Here is a 22,751-nt window from a genome sequence, read left to right as displayed (position 1 = left end):
GGTAATGTGAATGTATCTTAGCTAGTAAGTTATGATGGCAAAGTATATAAAAGATTTCATTTTATTAATGTTATAAAATCCAAAATATATAATAATTATTTATTTGGATAAGAATAATTGAAATTACATATATTTATGGAAAACTGTTTACCTACTTCATATACTTGTAATGCAATAAAATACTATTTAATACATGCTCTTATAAAGTACCTACCTACATATGAAGCAGTTTTTATATCTCGCAAAAAAACCTGTTTCATACTGCATAACATCATCCGGAAGCTTTCACGCGCGTTTTACGCTCCAAGCAAAAGCCTCTACACTCATCAATAAGTTAACGCGCGCGTTACTCGTGTATACCACGACCACAAATAAAAAAAAAACTTCATACTCTATTGACTTTGACCTTAGCCAGTAAGAAAAAAAAGAAACAAAAAAGTAAAAGAGAATTCAAATTTCAAATTTCGAACTCGCTGGAATAGTGTTTTGTTTCATTGGTGATTGGTGCTTTAATTTCGGATTACACACTATTTTTGGTAAGTTTTTACATTTATTTCGTTAAAAATTAAATTTAGAGTACATGTAAGTACATAATATTATAACGTTAAATTAAATAAATATAATTAAAACATTAGAATTTAAGATTCCATCTAAACTAAAGAGGGAATTTTTGTGTCTATGTATGTATGATGATTGTATTATTTTCACATAAAAACTGCTGGACCAATTGCAAAAACTCTTTCACCAGCAGAGAACTACACTTTCCCTGAGCCAAAGAGGCTATATTTATTTTGATTTTATCCCCGGCCGAACGGAGCCGGGACAAGTGGCTAGTCTTTACAGCGGTTTCATCATTTTCAAGATATCACTTAAATTCAATGTTCGATAGAATTCAATTAAAAACATACATATATTAAACTATAATTAACCTCTCATAAAGCTTTAAATCAAGCCTGACCTGACTAGAAAGTAATAAGACCGGTTGGAACCTTTTACGGAAGTCATTCACTCCCATGCGTAAAAATATACTAGTATATAAGGTATCACTTTCATTCATATATAAAATTGTTATAGAAATATATAATTAGATTCGTTTTATTTTAAAGAGTAGGGACACCTAAAACTTTGTTACTGAAGTAAACAAACAACTTTTACATTTTTTCGATCTAAGTAGTAAGTACGTTTCGGAATGTCGCTTTCTGTTAAAACTCAGTCCTCCTCTTGGTTACGTTTTTCTTAGACAAAATGCTCACATTAGCGAAGCGGTATATGCCGGCTGCACCAAGCTAGAGACGAAAACATGGATTTTCAGGAAAAATTTAGCAAAAAAATTTTGACGTAATTTTTTTTGTTTAAGTATTTTTTACGTGATCAGTGCATGCAAAACTACAAGTTCCTATCGCGCTTAGTATACCAATAGTGGGACACCCTGTATAATAATATTTACATTGATGTTAACTTTTACAATGTGAACTTACAGGTAAATTGAAAATTACTTTTTTATTTACTACACTAAGCGTATGCGCAGAGTACACGTTAAATTGCTGTTTAATCGCAAATGATTATCATTTCGTTCTAGAATATCGGAATAACACAATATTATGTTTACCTACATAACAAATTTAATAAACATTGTCCTATTAGTAATGTTATTTGATGGTTATTTGCCTAAAAAGTTAATCGCAGGGTTATAGAACTTTGAAATGACCGGATTTATGCATGAAAAGCGATGCCAAGTTCATTGCCTTGTACTACACTGTTTCAATAAAGTACATACTCAGTGATAATGAATAATTTTAAAATACCTTGGTATATTGAGATATCTACACTAATATTAATTATTATTATTGTATTATACATCTTAGATATGTACTATGTTCAATGATTATTCTTGTAATGTTCTATATTATGTATGATGTCAGATGTGGTGTTACTCTAATAAATAAATAAATAAATAAATAAATACTACGTACTTCATAGTAACTCAATGGATCCCTGTGCTTATAGCAGCAGTGTTTTGGCTGTACATGTACCACGAGCGCAGCCGGGGCGCATCGATAGTAATTAATAATTAAAAAATAGGTACCTTTAAGTATATGCAGAGATGTTTCATTACAGTTACTTTAGATAAACCTCTTAGACGTATTAAAGTTAAGCACCTTCCGGCGCCCTGGCTTACTCCAGAATTAAAAATTCTAATGAATAAAAAAAATCGTGCTAAAGCCAAACTCAAATCTGCTAAAACCGATTTTGCGCGGGAGAAGTATAAAAATATCCGGAATCGTTGCAATACATTGTGTAGAGATGCACAAAGACGCCATATCCATAGCTCCGTCGAGAACGGCGACACGGGTAAAATATGGAAATTTTTAAAAACATTAGGAGTTGGTAAATGCGCCTCAAATGTATTTCCCACCAATATTGATATTGACTCATTAAATAAACATTTTGCATCATCATCTTCTATTTGTCCAAATCAAAAAAGGTCTACCCTTAATAATCTTTCATCAACCCCAATTCCTACTTATCCACCGTTCTTTTTTAATCGATTTACTGCTAGTGACGTTAAAAAGAATATTTTGTCCATTTCGTCCAATGCCATCGGTTGTGACTTGGTTAGTCGTAATATGATTGTCCCTATCCTAGATATAATTGCCCCCGTCATAACCCATATTTTTAACGTCTCCATTGCCTCCAGTAAATTTCCTGATGTCTGGAAAGACGCTAAAATTATTCCACTTCCCAAAAAAACTAATCCTAGTATTTATTCAGATTTTCGCCCTATCTCCATTCTGCCTTTCCTTTCCAAAGTCCTTGAACGCCTCATTCATCAACAGTTTTGTTCCTTCCTTTACACCAATAATATCCTCAGTCCCATGCAATCCGGTTTCCGTCCAGGTCATAGTACGACTACCGCACTCGTTAAAGTCACGGATGATATACGGAACGGAATGGACAAGAAGCAGTTGACTGTTCTTACTCTCCTAGATTTCAGTAACGCCTTCAACACCGTCGATTTTGACATACTACTACAACTGCTTCATTCTCTTAACGTATCTCCTACAGTAGTTGATTGGTTTCAAAGTTACTTGCATGGACGCCGGCAACATATTTTACTGGAGGAGAAGAAATCTTCCTGGTGTGCCGTTACTTCCGGTGTCCCGCAAGGTGGCGTTTTGTCCCCCCTTCTTTTTTCTGTATTCATTAATTCTATAACAAAAAATTTGTCTTCTCTCTATCACATGTATGCCGACGATCTCCAGATATATACCCAGTCATCCCTTGAGAATTTACCTGATGCTATCAAAACTACTAATACCGATTTGCAAAAAATTTCGGATTGGAGCCATAGTTTTGGCCTAAATATCAATCCTGCTAAAAGTTAGGTAATAATTATTGGTAGCTCTTATTTTATATCGCGCATTGACTGGGAATACCTCCCTAAAGTATATATTGGCGGCACAATAATTGAATATAGAGATAACGTTAAGAACCTGGGGATACTTCTTGACTCAAATTTGTCTTGGTCATATCACCTGAAAGAAACTAGCCGAAAACTTTACGCTGCTTTTAGTTCTTTGCGTCGTTTACGTTATTTCTTACCGATTTCCACCAAAATTATGCTAGCTAAGTCCCTTCTTCTCCCACTCCTTGATTATGCTGACGCTTGTACCACTGATCTAAATGAAGACCAATTAGATACACTTGAGCGTCTCCAAAATTTCTGCGTACGTTTTGTTTACGGTCTTCGTAAATACGACCACGTTTCCCAATTTCGAAAAAAACTCAAGTGGCTTCCTATAAGACTTCGCCGGAATGCAAATACGTTGAAGCTTCTTTTTTCTATCCTTTTCGATCCCAAATATCCTTCCTATTTAAAATCCCAGTTCAAATTCCTTGATTCTGATAGTTACTCCCTTCGCTCTGTTGATAACCTAATCCTTAGTTTTCCTTCCCACCAAACTAATTACTTCGGAAATTCCTTTGCTGTAACCGCTGTCAGACTTTGGAATTCGTTGCCATTAGCTGTAAGACGGGCTTCCTCTCTTAAGTCCTTTAAAAATCTTTTACACCAGCATTTTTTAAATATAGCATTTCCTGGATATTAACTGTAACTATTTATTTTATTTATTTATATTAAGTAAATAAAGTATATAACTTTATTTATTTATTATATATTTTATTAAATATTTTATTTATTTATATTATAGTTACTTTATTGTATTCTATTATGATTAAGTAATACAGGTTTCTCTATAACATAATAATAATATGTAATATATTATATTACTTCCTATTTTATTTTTATCTCATAATAATATATATATATATATATATATATATATATATATATATATATATTTTTCTTTTCTCTTTTACTTTTTCAGCCACCCGCGTTCCATTAATTATATGTATTATATATCTATCCTCTACCTTAGGTGGCCTGGAAGAAATCGCTTTTAAGCGATAAGGTCACCTTTTGTACTTCGCATCCAAACAGACATATTATACTGTACATTGTCATATTAAATGGTGTGGTACAATAAATGATTAAATAAATAAAATAAAATAAAATAAAACTAGCGGTCCGCCCCGGCTTCGCCGGTGGTACATATTTCGCAATAAAAAGTAGCCTATGTCCTTTCTCGGGCATCAAAATATCTCCATACCAAATTTCATGCAAATTGGTTCAGTAGTTTAGGCGTGATTGAGTAACAGACAGACAGACAGAGTTACTTTTGCATTTATAATATTATATTATAGATTATAGATTAAACCTTTAGTTTCTGTGATCTGTGGATTAAACGATATTCTCGTTTCGCTTAGCATTAAGCTAGACTATGTGAAAGGTCTGGGAATAATGTATTTCTTTAAAGATGAAACTTATGATAGATTACGTATCAATCAGATAAATTCTCATTTAATCTCTCATTTGATACATCGAGTTTTAGAGAGCTTTTAGATATACCTGCTATGTTGGTTCGATACATTTTTTGTATTAAAAGTTAGTACTGTGTCCCTACTTTATTTATTATATTAGATAAGTAATTTAATTTTAATTAAGTATTGTATTCTGTGTCAATTGTGTTTGTTATTATTGTGGAGTCAAATAAATGATCTTTCTTTCTTTCTTTCAGATAATTTCACTTAATAAAGACATTTACAACGAAAAGTAGGTATTCTTCGGTTTAAGAGATTCTCAAAGTTTTATTGACTTACTTAGCTTTTACAGCGGGTCAATAAACAACCCTTTGTAAGCTTGAAACTCTTTAGGTTATCCGCAATTCTATGATGTCTAAAGATTCAATCTTGATTCAATCTATAAAATCAAAAACAACTAATTCCTGAAGTAACGACCGTACGAAAAAAATAAAAGAACATAATTTCGGAAATTTTATGTAGAATATTTCCTATAGGTATGTAACTTTAACTTTAACTGTGCAGGTTTTAGACTTATTAGCAAAATCAATAAAACCGGCCAAGTGCGAGTCGGGCTCGCGCACAAAGGGTTCCGTAGCAGCAAATATAATAAATTACAGTTAAATCAACCTATCTCAAAAACTATAAGAGATACTTTGATCAAACCAAAAATCGTTGAAAGAGTTAATTAGCATGCATCACCTCTATTTTTTTTAGAATTTTATACCCCGTAGTTATAAAAATAGAGGGGGGGGGACATACTTTTTACGACTTTGAGAGCTGATATCTCAAAAACCGTTCACTTTAAGAAAAATGTTTTTTAGAAAACTTTATATCATTTTAAAAGACCTTTCCATTGATACCCCACACGGGTATGTACATCGAAAAAAAAAATTTCATCCCTCAGTTACATGTATGGGGGGCCCCACCCCCAATTCTTTTTTTTACTATTTAGTGTCATATTTTTGTAGCGGTTCATACAACACATATTCCCATCAAATTTCATCACTGTAGTACTTATAGTTTCCGAGTAAATCGGCTGTGACAGACGGACAGACGGACAGACGGACAGACGGACATGACGAAACTATAAGGGTTCCGTTTTTGCCATTTTGGCTACGGAACCCTAAAAAAGGGTCCTTTGAACTCCCCCTACACCCTTAGCTCACTCGAAACGCTATAGGACTTTCGATATGATCATATGGAAACATCAAGGAATAATCAGCGATTTTCAAACTACACGAATTATTTCCGCTGATGGCACATTTTCGGCTATAACTTATAGTCGAAAATGGGCCATGGTGGGCCAAAATGGGCGAAAGGTTTATAGCCTATAAGTACGTATCATAATATCAGTATTAAGTTATTTCAAAAGTACTCTACTCTGTCGTTCTGATTGACTTAGGGCCGATTTGTCAATGCTTGGATAAAACTTATCCGTCCAATAAAGTATTACACGATAATATTAAAATGTCACGTAAACTGTCAAATACGGGCAATTAGAATACGTTTTTAAAATGGTACTTTTTGACATTATTCGACGAATAAGTTTTATCCAAGCATTGAAAAATCAGCCCTTAATAAGCACAAAAGTGAATACAATAACTTAGTTAATTATTATTTATTACTCATTAAAAAAACTGTTCCTATTTCACACACTTAAACATTATCTTTGTAGTCCATGGAAAATATATTATTAGCGCCGTTGATTATTCTACTAGTTTTGGGTTAATTATATTGTTTTAAGCACAGTTTTAAGCCATATGCATTTTAATCAGCCGGACCGCCGGAGGTTTTTGTCTAAAGAAGAAATATTTTCTTATCCATACATACCCACAATCCACATAGTTACTGCTTTAGTTGCACTGTTCGACATCTTCGTAAATAGTAACCATATATCTTCTATAATATGAAACAACGCTTAGTAAATAGGATTCAAATAAACTTATTGCAGGAATAACTAGCGCTTTTAACAGAAATGTGAGAGCCAAGTACCTTATAGAACGTAGAACATAACACTCGGGAATTGCCGCGGTAAAGCTATTGCATGCTATGCCTTCAAGCCACACCTCCGCACCCGTCGGAATGGCGAGCGTGAGGTTTTTCCGTTACGGAATTTCTGGATTCGGTCCCCATGCTCAAGGCCCGCGATAGAAGCTATGCAATAGCTTAATAATTCACAGATGTAATGATTTGATGCAGAATAAGGTCAATCTAAAAATCTAACAGTACAAGTATAATATTCAGATGATCTCAAATTTCTATACTTCCAGATATACCGAGAGAGAAGTGAAATTTGCACGAGCAAACTCGTCGGTCAAGTCGAGTTTCTTAGCTATCATATATTTAGTCATATGAGTCTAGTTAATAGCTTATATATATATATATAGCTTTATCTGAGTAGTTATGATGAAAATAATGTTCTGAATTTGATAAGACACAAACTTGTATGATCAAGACGGTATAGTTCTTTACAACTTTATTCGTAAAATGTCCAAAAAATGCTTCGGTATCGGAAAAATTATTCGCATCACTACATAGTATGTATAAAACAAAGTCGCTTTCTCTGTCCCTATGTCCCTATGTATGCTTAAATCTTTAAAACTACGCAACGGATTTTGATGCGAGTGATTCAAGAGGAAGGTTTTAGTATATAATTTATTATGTTTTAGACAAAGCGGGCGAAGCCGCGGGCGGAAAGCTAGTTCTTACATAAATCTGTTTTACGGTTTATTTTTCTTTCAAAAGCCAAGCTGTGTTCTTTGTCGAACGCTAAACTGTTATTATACAACACACAACAAAGTCGTTATTATAATAGAAAGAAATTACCGTTATGAAAATTATGTTTCAATTGGAATGCGTCAAATTAAAAATGCATTAAATAAGACGAACCAACGTTAATGCCACAGTAGGTATATATTTTTAATCTGAGATGTTGTTTTTAAATGGGCAGTGCATGGTTTATAAAATATGAAAATCTTTAAAATTAAAATTATTTATCTGTGGATCCTCGGAAAATGGCGGGAAATTTATAGAAGAAGAAAAAGTCTATGGTAATAGTTACAAAGTTAAAACAAGTAAAAACGTTACTAAGTAGCCTTTAATTCTAGTTTTGATGTGATTTCTGATATGATATTTGTTTTATTAATTTGTAAATGATCGCGTGGATATCTAAATATTTTATGCAATTTATGATAAAAACTCTTATTATTATATTAATATGTTTAATAAATGCTGTGAACTGTGTGTGATATTATACTTTTAAGGGTTTGTATTCCAATTAAGAACCAACCTAATTAAATTTTATCACTAGTTTTGAAAAATAATGTTATAGATTGGACAATAGAAAGTAAAGTGTATCAAATGTGATAATTAAAAATGATAAAAAGTGTATTACACGAACATGGACGTATAAAAAAAGACGGACGGTATATCGCCTAAACATTGAGTGAAGCCTAGTAATGGCGGCGAAACATCCATGTGTGTGTGCCATGTTGCCATGGCAACAGCTGTGTTGATGACAATGGCGGCTGTATTTTTTTCTATAAATTTTGCCGTAATAATTTTGTCATTAAAACATAAAAGAAATAACTTGCTTCCCTGTGGAATGTAATCCCTTGTGTTTTGTTATTTAAAATTGTACTGTTGCGACACCATTTAACCACGCAAGACGGCATTTTAAATATTTTTTGTGAAACAGTGACGCAGTTAATCAGTCGGTAGTTCTCGACGTAATGGCGGCCGACTAGCTTACTATGGTGAGAGTGTGTGCGTGTTTATTGTCTTTACACGATCGCTAGCTTACTATGGTGGCTTCACGTTGTTTGTTCGTAATACGGCGTCCGTCTTTTTTTATACGTCCATGTACACGAAGTACAAATTTTAATTTTACAACACGCTAGCTTTCTCCCAGTTCCGACCATAAATTTCATAACTGACTTCTAGGGTACTATGTCTCCAAAAGTAGATACATAATTATTTATAAGCAAAATAAAATTACCTAGCCATATATTATGTTTATTAAATATTTATACTTAACATTTAAATAAATTAAATTATTTTTATATCACTTACCATATCTATGGTCTTCGATCACTTACAAGTTTGAACATCTACCCTCAACTTTTCATTGCTAACAATTATATTATCATTAACAAAATCAGTATTCGTTTATGTTTATTAATAATTAGTACTTAAGAATTTCATAAATAATATAAAAATTATGCAAGCATTAGCAAACGGTATAAACCGCCATACAAGTATTTTTAAAACCAAACCTCTTAAAATGTCCGAGTTTACTTAGCGGTTATTACAATTGGGCTAAGCAAAATTTTTATGAGTTTTATGATCTCAATACGATTGTTGAAAATGAGCTGGTTTAATTGATATAACGTTGTTAATGTTCATTTTTTAAATTAACTGTTTACTTCAGATGTAGAAGTTTATATTGATACTTTTGAACAAATTAGATTATTATTAGACAATTTAGATTATTAAAATAACATTGATATAAATATAAATTAATAATAGACACAGATCATGATTTTTACAATACATCATCAACACGAAGGCGATAAAAGTATTTTAATTTAATAAATATTTGCTAATCTGTAACCAAAAATTGGTTGTTGAGCTTGTTAGGTCATAATTATAGTGCAGCATCTTATCACCAACTCTCACGCCTTTTTGAGACTTTATAAAATTACAATTGAAAAAACCAATGTTAAAACTTATCATGATGACTCGAATTATAAGAATCCGCTATCCATAAGTGTGGCATGGGAGCCTAACGGTGGTAACTGTTCAGTTTTTGTCAAGATCATTGTGCTGCAAAGTATTCACTTGAGATTCAACGTATATGGCTGATTAGTTTTAATTAGTTTAATAGAAAAATTGACTTTTAATAAGTAAAATGGTGTAGATAGGTTATTACTATTAGTGCTTTCAAAGTAGGGCATTGAAATGTGTTTAGCTGTGTTTAGTCACAATTTACTTCAATCTCTTCTTTGTCACTTTTCATTCACGACAGTTGAATGTGTATTATATTATTATCTGTGGTTGAATCTGGCAATCTTACTTTGACGGCTGATCGTGTGTGCGTTAGTGTGCTCTTTTTGAAGATCGACTGTTATGAATTATGATGGTAACCTATTTCCATTTTGTACATAGATGTATGAAGGTTACGTTTAAAAATTCATCAACATAATACATATTATATGGAAAAAAAATCTTACCTTATAACAGTAATTTACACATCTCGATGTTTCAACTCCTCCTCGTTTTTTGCAGGTACCCGCAACTAATTTCAAATAATGGGCTAGAACATGAACTCGATCAGCATGAACGAAAGTCGCGAGAGAATTCGACGGGAGAGGGAAAGAGAGAAGAACACATACACCTCTCCCCGTCTAGCGCTCCGTCGAGTGCTGCTATTGGCTGAAGGCCGGCAGTTCCGGGAAGCGGCTGCCATCTTGTCGAGACTCGGCCCGGGAGTATTGCAAAGTGTAGCTTCTGAATTACCGATTGATTTGTTAATAGAAGCTTTGCCACATTCAGCGCATCTTATTGAAACTCTTCTAAATAGGTGAGTGTTATAATTTGCTTAATAGATTTAAAAAAGAAAAACATTTTCTAACCATACTGCGTCGCATCTTTGGTCATAAATTCTATTATTTCCAAATATAACTAACTAAGTTTTATATTTTTACAAAACATGTATATTGTAAGAATAGATCTCCTTATAACTTTCGTGGCTCTATCGTAGATTTGCTCACTTCATAAAATGCTCGAGTTCATGAAATGTTCGCATTTCATGATGTGGGCAACTCAATTTGGCCAGATAATAATCGTCTACATTTTACGACTTTGTCATCTACGTCTCACGTCTGTTATGTAATACCTACTATAACAACTTTGTAAAGGTAGCCTCTGGGAGATGGGATAAACCCGTACGAATTATAAATTTTGTTTCAATATTTATAGAATATTATACATTTAAGGTTAATTTTCATAAACAGCGCAAAAATTTTACTTTACACTACCTGACACCAATATTCACAATTGATAATATCGTTAATAAATATAACATTATAATATTGACTCGAGTAAAATCTGACTCATTTGAATCGCGTATAAACACACGGACAGTATGTTAAATAGATGTAAATTATGCACAAGCCTTAGCCTAGTAAAATATTTATGAGGAACCTATGTATCCTACCTATATACCTAGTATCGGTCGGAAGTGAAGCGTATGGTAGCCAATACAATATGTTTTGCTTTTGCTTGTCAAAATTTATAAAAAAAAAAATACGTGTGGCACTCGAGGACTGCCGTGGTAGAGCTATTGCATAACATCGCATCGCTGTGCCGGTTGGGACATCCCCCCGCGCCGGTGTTAGGTTTTTTCGTTACGGTACGGAATTTTTACATACGGTCGCGCCCTCAAGGCCCGCGATAGAAGCTATGCAATAGCTTAACACAATGCAAATATGCAAATATGATATTACAATTGCATAATTATATTTTTTTATGTTTGATTTGGCTCTAGTATTATTAAAAGATTTCTAAAACGGAGTTGATTTAACTCAATTTAACATTTTAACAAGTTTGAATAAAATTAACAGCGTTATTATTTAAAGTCTGTTGGCGGTTTAAATTTATTATGATTAGGTTATTTTTCTAGTATTTATTATTACGTATATTTATAATACTTACTAAGTTTATCGTAGAATTTTCTAGATTTTGGGCAAAAAAAATAATTATTTTTTACTATACTAATATTTGAAATTTTATTTGATATTATAAACTTAAAATTAAATTAATTTGAGGTCGAAAGTAAATCATTGTTATGCATCGTTAAGTTCGTGAAGGTTAGACGTTTTTTTGGAGATTACAAGTATAATTGTAATCTCCAATAAATAATCTCCAAGTGAAATATCATTAGTACTTACTAATGATATTTCACTTAAAATTTGTTTGGATTTGAAGATTTAATTGCTCTTTTCTACTAAAACTACTTGACTTGGCAGTAATGTGCCTGCTAGTAGATAAGAATCGGAGTCTTTCTTAAAAAATCTTTTTTATCTCGGCAATACACGAGTGAAGCCGCCGCATTAACACATACGTACCTAGTTAACTAATATGCTTTTATCTATAGAATAATAATAGTATTATAAAACGTTCATAAAATACGAAAAATGTATTGTACGTTGGTACCATCAATACCTAGCTGTAAAGAAAAAGCAGCCTCGACAAAAATTGACAAAAGAAACACTTAAAGGCTTTTTTACATTTTATAGAGGCAAATAATGTTTCTTGTTGGTAATAAAAATTGTGTTTTTAGGAAGTATTCCATTTAATATTGTCAGGTACTACAACTGTTCTTGCGCCTTGTGAATTTACACATTTCTAAGAGCTCTATTTACCGTCTTTCCAAAAATAGGTGTAGAAAAAACTGTTTTTTGTGCTTCTCTATATAAAAGAGTCATTCCCAGTTGTCGGTTTGTCCTTGCGTATGGTGATTAGATCTTTAGAAATAGGAACGGATTTTGTTGCGCAATTTTAATAGAAACAGTTCTTGAAAGTTTGGTAGGTAAGTAAATAAAGTTAAGACAATGAAAGTTTTAGACTGAAAACTAGTTTAAAATATTTTTTAATTATTAATTTATATTTATACTAGAGGTCCGCCCCGGCTTCGCCCGTGGTACATATTTCGCAATAAAAGGTAGCCTATGTCCTTTCTCGGGTATCAAAATATCTCCATACCAAATTTCATGCAAATTGGTTCAGTAGTTTAGGCGTGATTGAGTAACAGACAGACAGACAGACAGAGTTACTTTCGCATTTATAATATTATAGTATGGATGTAGATTTCACGCTTCAATCTAGTTTGTTTTTAATTAGAATTAAACTTGTAAAACCAGGTATTAAAATACATTTCACATTTAGTAGGTCACTCATGTAATCGCTATCAAATAAATTCTCTTTTTAATCATTTTATGCCTTAAAAAACAAGACTTAATAAGACGGTATTTTATAGTCTCTTTGAAAATCAATCATTTATTTATTTGATCGGCAAAATTAGATATTTCGTTTCAATAAAGAAAAAAATACAATAACCTTTTTCCTGAATTAACAAGAGTAGACCCGGATCTAAAGGCTAGTTCATAGTTTTTTTAATAGGTATGTATATGGGAAACAGCATTATTGAAATTAAAATTAAGTATGAAAGTTAACTATCATTAGTGTAGTATAATATTATCTGTACTATCACGAACGACATAAATTAGTTTATAATCACAAAATAACTATAATTTTATACCGTACGCACTAAATTAAAAATGTTCCCGCATTTCTGAGTGTAACAATAGGAAAGTTGTATAATTTCGTCGGAAGCAACTTATCTAATTCAAATGCATAGTTATGTAAGAAAGTATTGTTAGGGGCAAAGTTCAAAGTTTATGAATAATAATATATATGATTTTTTGTCACTGAAGTATAAAGAAGAACTTTCTTATAACAAGTTTTGATTCTATTTTTATAGTATGTATTGATATTGACGGTGTTTATTCTTGTACTAGTTCGTCTTTTTGAACTTCTGACTGGCCGTATCATTTATGTATAGCTGTGCCGAATTTAGTTATTGTTTACGTTGTTGTTGTCAAAGTTTAGCTAGAGAAAGTTCCCTATATCGTTCCGATAGTTAAGGGAATTAGTTGGAACAAACAGATAGAAATTAAAAAATAATTTGGAAAATCCAAAAGTGCACGCCTCATAATTTTTTTTTAAATAAATATTTATTAATTATTATTTTTGTTTATTTAATAACAATTAAACCACATCGAATCAGACCCTGAAAAATGAAAGGGTTCTATTCCTGAGCATACTCAAGCGTAAGAGAAAAAAAAAGACTCGATTAGTAAAGTATTTCGGTCGCTATCGTGTTAACAAGAAAAAGGATCCGCACATACAGACACACGGACGTCCAAGACAGAACTTTTTTAAACTGTTTTTTAACTAGTTTAAATAACAAAAATGACATCAAAAATATCATGAACGTTAAAAATAGTGTTTTTTCTTAATATGTGTGTGTATGTATTATCTTACAAGTGCAATGTATGATACATAAAGACATTTTAAGTTTGAAAAATCAGATGTTTTGCGCGAAGTGACAGTAGTACCCACCTCAACGCTTCGCTTATGAGGCGTGCAATATGAACATGCCCACGTATTTAAATGTTTACACGTGACTTTCAAATCGGTAAAAGTTTAAATTTGATATTTTGACATTTAAATTGACATGTTATGTTTGTATAGTTGTATAGACTGTTAGGTAATATATTTTATTATTGACAATTACGACATACGGTAGGCAAAATGAAATAGAAGACGAACTTTCTCGATTGCATTATGACATGTCAATAAAAAAGTTTTACTTTTACGACAACTATCAGTGGGTTGGGCCACTTGACTCAAAACTTCGCCCGGTTTGTCCAAAACCTGTTTTTGTATACGTAATACTTTTACCACGTAAATCATTATTTGGTGAATGTTTTGGCAATAAAATGCAATGTATCATGTTTGTTAAATTATAGCCTATACTTTAACTTGTATCTTCCGGCATCTTTAATTTCTTTGATGTTTTATTCGTGACAAGTACTGTGTTATATAATCTGCAATATTCTTAATAACATATCAGACATTTTTAATATTGATGAATCATTTAGCTTCAATTTTTAAGTGATGATAAAAATAACGTACGTCGTACATAGCTTGGCAACCCGTTAGAAGATCTTAGGGTTGCCTCAATGGTAATTCAACAACATGTAAACATAAATCAAGTATTTGTATTTTGTAATAACATAAGTAAAGATTAAAAAGATAAAAAGCAACCGATGTTCGCACACCATGAACATCATGTATCATTTGAATACCACAACGGTATCTAATAAAAAATCTGCGCATCTAAAACAAAGGTAACGCGACAATTGTATCGGAGTTCACACATTTTCCAAGAGCGATAATGAAACTAAAACGCTAAATTATGAAACTTTTTATATCCTATTGTGAGCATGGGAGCAAATGAACTTGTGATGAATAGTTGCATTATGTAACTTTTAATTTTAGCGACCAAGCCCTCGCTTTGGTTCCCTTGAGAAGTTCATTCGGAAGTCCATAGAAATGTCGTGTATATTATGGTGCTGTTGTAAAAATGCTACATTTTTGTATACACCATATTACAGTCGGTTTAGGTATTCCAGAGATTTTAGCAATTTATCTAGTTAGTTAGTAAAAAAGACAACAGGGAAAAATCAAAGTGTTTTAGTACAACGATAAAAAGGTTTTGAGAAACACATTTATATTGATATCATAGACAGAAAATTGCATTTAATTAATATAACGTCCTTATCCCCTATTAACTTACACCTCCAACATGTTTCTCAACACCTATTTCTCGTTCCAGGCTCATATCCCTAGAAATATCACCACGACCAGAGCTACAGTGCGACTCAGTGGCCTGGAGGCTAGTTGGTCTGCTCGGAGGGGAGCAAGGCACTGGCCTCCGAGGCAGAACCAGTCGACTGGCGTCAGCACTGGTACAGTACTCGCCTGAGGCGAGAGACACTGTGGATAGTAGACGGCGACAGTTGGATGCTGCTGTGCAAGGTAAGGAAAGGAATGGTGTATTTGATAGTATGTTTATTTCTGTAAAATATAAGGTTGATGAAAATTTTGATAATTGTGAAAAATAAGATATACCTAGTCAATTATTACTTTTAGCTTATTAGGTACTAGCTGCGCTTCGCGGTATCATCCGCGTGGCTCCACTCCTGTTGGTCTTAGCATGATGATATATAGGCTATAGCCTTCCTCGATAAATGAGCTATCTAACACCGAATGAATATTTCAAATCGGACCAGTAGTTCCTGAGATTAGCGCGTTCAAACAAACAAACAAACTCTTCAGCTTTATAATATTACTATAGATTTGATTAAATTGAGAGAAGATTATGAAAATTAAAGTAATAGTATTTCAAAACAAAAGTTGTTACTTAATATAAACAATCGCAGTAATGTTTTGGAAAACAATTAAAAACACGAAACAGTAAAATCAACAAAACCAACAACTGTGAAGTAATGTCTTCACCTTGAATTACCAAATGATAAAATAATTAGTTCACATATGCAATTGTAATCTTAAGTCAAAGAATTTTTTGTTATGAAACCGAAGTTTTTCGTACAATTGTGCATTTTGATGTGAATTTAATAGATAATCGTTTATTGTTTAATGTCATTGAAGATTTGACCAGATATTTCTACATAGTGAATATTGGTAAAGATTCAATCTTATTTAACAATCAAGAGAAACAAATAGTAATAAATGAACTGCACTTTAAACGAAGGCTAAATACGTTCATATTTCGTAAAAACTGAAAAAGAGAAAGATAAAGAAGCGCGGGTACTAACAGTATTCGTATAGTCATAAGAGAGTATGACGTCATTATTACATATAGAATTAGTTCCTTTTACGCACGACAGGGGCGCTTTTAAATTTCCCATACAAATTGACGATAGTTTTAGTGCTCACTGCTCAGTAGAAGGTAGAAGTATTCACAATGTCATAGAATTGATAACAGTAGCAGATGTTAGATAACAATTATATGGTGAATGTGGAAGTGTATTTAATTTGCAATTTCCTCAACAACAGGATGCGAATGAGCAAGGATGTAATAAGCATGATTTCCTTTAGATAATCTCTTCGCATTCTAATGAGAGGGAAATGTTTGGCAGGAAATTTGGTTATAATCTAAACGTTTATCAAATTTTATTAGTTCTGGTTTTGACGGAACCACAGAGATGGATCAGTATTATTATATTGTATAATTTGGATATTTCTGCAAAAACATAAGGGATAAGCAATAATGATTTGACGAATTTAACGACTGCACTTAAATCTCGAAGAATTAAAAGGAAAACAATAAAAAATAATATTTTCAATTCTTTTTGTATTTTGTAATACCTACATAATAGTTGTCAATATTTCCAAGATTAATATATCGACATCTAATCGTAAACCCACCGTAAATGAAAAGAAAGTAATAATAATAAGAATAGGTACAATAGGAACATATTTTGTTAGATCAAATATTGAAATTAAATTGAATTAATCAAATTTTCAGTCAACTCATCTTTATGTTTCTTTTGATTGAAATAAACATTTATATTTCTATACTATGTAGGGTTAGGCACACACGGCTTGACTGCGGACTCATCAGGCACCCTGATTTCTCTGCACGTGGCCATGAAGAACGAACTACAGCGGCATGTCGACGTGTACAAACAGGCGCTGCATAAACTGGAGGAGCTGGTAAGAATGATAACACAAATCATTACGACACGACATGTCACGACACGACATTATGACACGACACGACATAACACACAGCATAACTCATAGCAAACATACTGCTCAGCATAACAATGAATATAGCACTCAGCACAACTGAACACAGCCCAGCAGAGCACAGTTCACGTTACAAAGTACAATTAGATACGACTCGATACATAACATTGTATAGCACATAGCTCACAATACAGCATACCACAGTATTACCATATTTCCTACAGTATGGCGACGAATGTACTTGTGCAGAGAAACGGAGGGGAACTGGCGGGGGGTCGGGCGACGCGGGCCGCTTAATGCAATCACGCTGAGTTTGCATTAACTATCGCGAAAGGACGACGCAGTCGTATTTTTTGTGTAATAATTTTATTATACATAGGTACTTACATATTCTATTATGGCGCGCAAAAACTGTTCCGTTTACGGATGTAAATCTACATTGAAATCCCAGAAGGAAACAATATTTCAGAAAGATTGTATTAATTGTATCTGTTGAATTAAAATCAAAGCTATGTATATGTTGTCCTCATTATTTTCTAATCAGATTGTACATCCCAATGCGAATGCATTACTTAGTTAAATGGTATAATATACAATTAAGAACATACAAAAATAAAGTGTCCACGTAAATAATATTTAGCAGTGCAATATCTGTAATTATATATTTATGAACAAATAATTACATCAGATTCAATAATCGCAATTATTTTGAATGTAAGTACATATGAATAAATGATTTCATCATAATATTATTAATCACAATTGTTTTATTTCCCATTTGTTGCAACCCTAGCGTATTTTCGTGTGGCAGCGTAAGTACCTACGCTGGCGGCGGCATCGCGCGACATCAAAGGCGATTCTTTACTGTAGGAAATAATATTGTAATACTGTGAGCATACCATTTAGAACACGATACATAGCACAACAAAGCACAGCACACATCACAACATAGCACGGTATGTCACGTTTATATAATACGACTAGCGGTCCGCACCGACTTCGCCCGTGGTACCTACATGTTTACGTTTTTTTTATAAGAACCATCCTCGTACTTCAAGGAATAGATTCCACAGCGCACGCTATGACCGAATTTTTATTAAGGAATTTTTTATACCTTGGGTTACATTATTGCATTTTTGGTAAGGATCTCTAATTGTTTTGAAAATGCAATATAGCCTATGTTGCTCAGTGAAGATGTAGCTTTCTAATGGTGAAAGAATTTTTGAAATCGGTCCTGTAGTTTATGCGTGAAAACCAAACATACATACATACATAATTACAAACCTTTCCTCTTTATAATATTAGTATATACAGATAGGATATAGATAGGACACGACACGATAAGCTTAAACACCTCAATACCTTCCAGTCACCAATAACCATCAACCAAGAGCCTGCATCCTCGTCCCACCAGCGGCTGCTCGCGCTCTCGCACGCGGACGTCGAGCGGCGCCTTATCGACAACAAGTCGCTCCTCACTATTGTCGATAAGCCCGCGCTTCGACAGTTACCGACCCTCGTCGCATCACTAGCGGCGAGGGTGGAGAGCGATAAGGCGGTGCTGGCCTGTGTGGGACAGATTAAGAGGAGCGACCCCACCTTGGATTTGAGTGATACGAGGTAAGTGATACAATTAATTATGCTTATTACCTAAATGTTATTGATTTTTTGTGTTATTTTTCTTATCTTACGTATTTATCATACTTTTGGACCGCTACTCATGATAACACCTGAGACAATTGGATAATATTTTATGCATTGTACACTTTAGAATATTTTTATTTAGTTTATTCTATATAAATAGAAACAATAAAAAAAAAATGGATGATGATTCTTACATTTTATCAAAGTACTTACATCATAATAAGAAGATTGTATGTACAAATAATCTTAGAAAGTAAACCACGATTTACCAAACAACCTACTTCTATTAATTACACCAAATTTATATAACATTAGCATTACAAGGAAGTCAAAACAAAAACTCCAACATTAAAAACCTTTTAACTACAATCAAATAAAGCAAATACTATGCAGTGTTAGGTAGGGCGTGAAAATTCATATCTACAGTCTCGCGATCTCGTTTCCTAGATCGCGGGATGTAAATGATACCATCTATTGAGGAACGGGAAATTTTCACGCGTTTGCTTTAAAGCCGCTTATATCGTACGGATACGATACGATATTACTTATCGTGTGAGTAAAAACAAACGTAGTGTTTGTTGGAAGATATATTATGAATGAATGAATTAATACTATTTATTGGACATACACAGAAATACAGTTTGTTACATGGTTGAGAATTGAGATAACTTATGAATAAATTAACTTATGATATAAAAACATATACATATACAACGTAATATTATAAATAATAATAAATAATAAATAAATATTATAGGACATTATTACACAAATCGACCTAGTCCCACAGTAAGCTCAATTAAGGCTTTTGTTGTGGGTACTAGGCGACGATAAATATAATATTTAATAAATACATATATAGATAATAACACCCAGACCCAAGAACAAATAATTGAGTTCATCACACAAATATTTACCCTGACCGGGGATCGAACCCGGGACCGTCGGCTCAGTAGGCAGTTACTTTACCACTGCGCCAACCGCGTCGTCAAATGATTATGAATTGTCATTGTCGAATATGTAAAAGAAATATAGGTACATCAATAAACAAAATCAATAATTTGGTGTGCGATTTGAGCCACTATTAATATATTATATTAATTAATCAATATACAAAATAACCATATCGCGGCTTGAATGCTCTTAATTATTACAAAGACCATTATAGTAGGGGAGCCCAGGATGCTAAATGTGGATTTACTCGAGCGTCACGGGAACCTATTAGAATTGGTAGATTAGACCATAGCGATAAAAAAAGGTCCTATAATGTTTTCACTTTTAGCGGTGGGGAAGGGTTTTTTGATTTTTTTTTAATTTAAAAAAGAAAAAAATTGGCTTGGAAATACTCAAGCGCGTTAGATATTGATATTTTGCATGCTCCAGGACGTCACTGAAAAAAAGTATACGTTAATCTGACGATTTAAGTGGCAATTTAATCGCTATGAAGAAAGGGTAAAAAATTAAAGTAATATACTTCGAGCGCGTCAGATTAATATATGGGGGGGTTAATTATAATATAAGAAGTCCCCATTTCGCTAATCTGACGATTCGAGCTCAACCTTAGGGAATTATGGATTATTCAAATTTTCCAGCGGGGCCCCTGAGCGCACCCACCAACCATAACTGCTCATATTGACTAGAGGTACTAATGAATAGCTAAGGTACCGTCCCTTATAGTAATCTGACGCGCTCGAGTAAATCCCAAAATCCCCTCTTGGGCTCCCCTACTATTACTTACCACATTATAAAGATCACTGCTCTGACTTCAAGTTTCGCATCAAAAATATTCTTTGCCAAGTTTTTAACTATCTATAAATCAAAATCTATACATATCCGTTCACCACGCGAAAAACGTAACAAGCAGCAGACATAATTACTTTCACAATTATGATTAATGTATATCGAGTATCAATTATGAAGCAAAAAACACGATGAAAAGTCAATATTAATTTTAAAAAAGAAATGGGAAGCAATGGATCGTATCGTAGTCGTTACGCATGTACTAAATACAGTACGCAAGTATTATTTTACACTTATACGAGAAATTGTTATTTATATCACGCAATGCAGTCCGTACTTTAATATGGATTAACTTGTTCGTTGAATTAAATTTTACACTACATTGATGTATCGGTAATACCTACCTAATGTTTTTTTTTATGAAATTCTTCAAACACACTTTCTTTAATTAAAACGGAAGATAAAACATGGCCTACGGATTTTATTTAATTAATAATTAATCTTACCTTCATCATAGGCTATAAAAGTTTTACCAAAACGATTCTGTTTGTTACTATGAAATAGACCGTACTATATCTTGCACTCGGAATATTTTATAAAAATACCTATGGTCATATTGTGAATACATTCTACGTTTGTTATACTGATCGACTTTTACTTACCATAGTCACATGAGTAGATTTCTACTCATGTGCCATAGTTAGTTATTACTTGTAACACCATTATGGTCAACTTATTAATTATTTTCTACTACGTATTATATAACCAATATTACTAGCACTGTGTCTTCTACCAGGCAAATATTCTCAAAGATCGGTGGGATCTTTCTCACATCCTTTTAGTCCAAAAAACCTAAATTATTCCACAAAACAGTTCATTCATGCGGTGAACTCACCTTATTTCGAATATTACATAACATAAGCAGGTTTCATATATATAAAAGTACTTTCGCGGTTTTGTAATTTAGAAAACATTAGCAATTCATAGGTTATTTGGGACGACACTTGATTTATAGCGTTTCTTATTTATTGGCCATTTCTTTACTGACAAACACTTAATTTCGCTCTAAAATCAGAAAACAAGATATTTATTTTAGAGTTTTAAAGCTTTGTGTGTTAATTATATTTTCAAATTTAAACATTTACAGAAACATTCAATGTCTGTTTATATTCATAAATAATTAATAATAAATATAAATGTAGATTTTATATAACGCTTTCAAATCTCTTACTTAGCAGTTTGTGCTTTTTAAACTTATCAAGATTCCCATACATATATTTTTATGTAAATAAGAGTTTGTAGATAAAAAAAAAGACGGGTTGCACTCCGGGAGTGCCGGCAGAAGTGAAAACTTGATTAATATCGTTCAGCATGTTTGATATTTTGGAATGGTATCCGTCTTACGCATGGAATATAAGGACTAAAAAAAAAAAACATCCGTCTTACGCTTTTTCGATCAGGCCACGTGTCCTGAGTCCTGACGCGAGTTTAAGATTTTATATCCAACGCCGCTAAAGAAGTTTTCACTTCAAAAACTCAAAAAATTACACATAAGAAAAACAAGTTGAATCCAAGGTTCTTCAAAGAAAATCGTAACAGTTTTAATAATATCTATGTATAGGATACACCTGTGAATAACCTGTGAATAAATTCACTAAAGTACTTCATTTAAAAGCTCATATGCTCATACTAACTTGCTTTGACGTAACCCTCAATTCGCAACAATGGTTAATACAGTTAGCATTCAAATGTTTCCTATTCACAAGCTCGTAAAGTGTTTATTGTTATTGTATTAAATAACGGAATTTCTCTAGAGAAAATGCTTACTAATTGAGCGTTTTCCATACAGCATGTTATAGCCTATTTAGTATTAAAATAAGGATATGTTTCATGTACTGGAAAAGGGCTAAATTAGGCGCGTCTTTCCAAACTATACAAGGCCAGTACGCAACGGTGTGAAACTAATCACGTATAGTTTGGAAATAACTTTTTCACAAAGTTCTTCCAATCTATACAACAGCAGTACGCAAGTACTCGCGTAT

The 22,751-nt window shown here is 32.8% G+C and overlaps 1 protein-coding gene across 2 annotated transcripts in view; it reads left to right on the top strand.

Moving 5' to 3' along the window:
• The first annotated feature begins 323 nt into the window (after positions 1 to 323).
• The window catches only part of LOC149898135 (uncharacterized), a 34,939-nt gene continuing 12,511 nt past the window's right edge, over positions 324 to 22,751 (top strand). For both annotated transcript variants that reach the window (XM_090115358.1, XM_090115357.1), the window contains exons 1-5: positions 324 to 536; positions 10,210 to 10,504; positions 15,386 to 15,588; positions 17,162 to 17,289; positions 18,695 to 18,945. In XM_090115358.1, the coding sequence (XP_089971484.1) occupies positions 10,245 to 10,504; positions 15,386 to 15,588; positions 17,162 to 17,289; positions 18,695 to 18,945 (842 nt within the window). In that variant the 5' untranslated portion in view covers positions 324 to 536; positions 10,210 to 10,244. The remainder of the gene's footprint in view (positions 537 to 10,209; positions 10,505 to 15,385; positions 15,589 to 17,161; positions 17,290 to 18,694; positions 18,946 to 22,751) is intronic.

Source organism: Colias eurytheme, chromosome 23 (assembly GCF_061535395.1).
Source record: "Colias eurytheme isolate Ceu_HAF_F1 chromosome 23, ilColEury1 Martin Lab GWU primary, whole genome shotgun sequence".
NCBI classification, from domain to species: Eukaryota; Metazoa; Arthropoda; class Insecta; order Lepidoptera; family Pieridae; genus Colias; species Colias eurytheme.
This window is presented reverse-complemented; position numbering and strand designations above follow the sequence as displayed.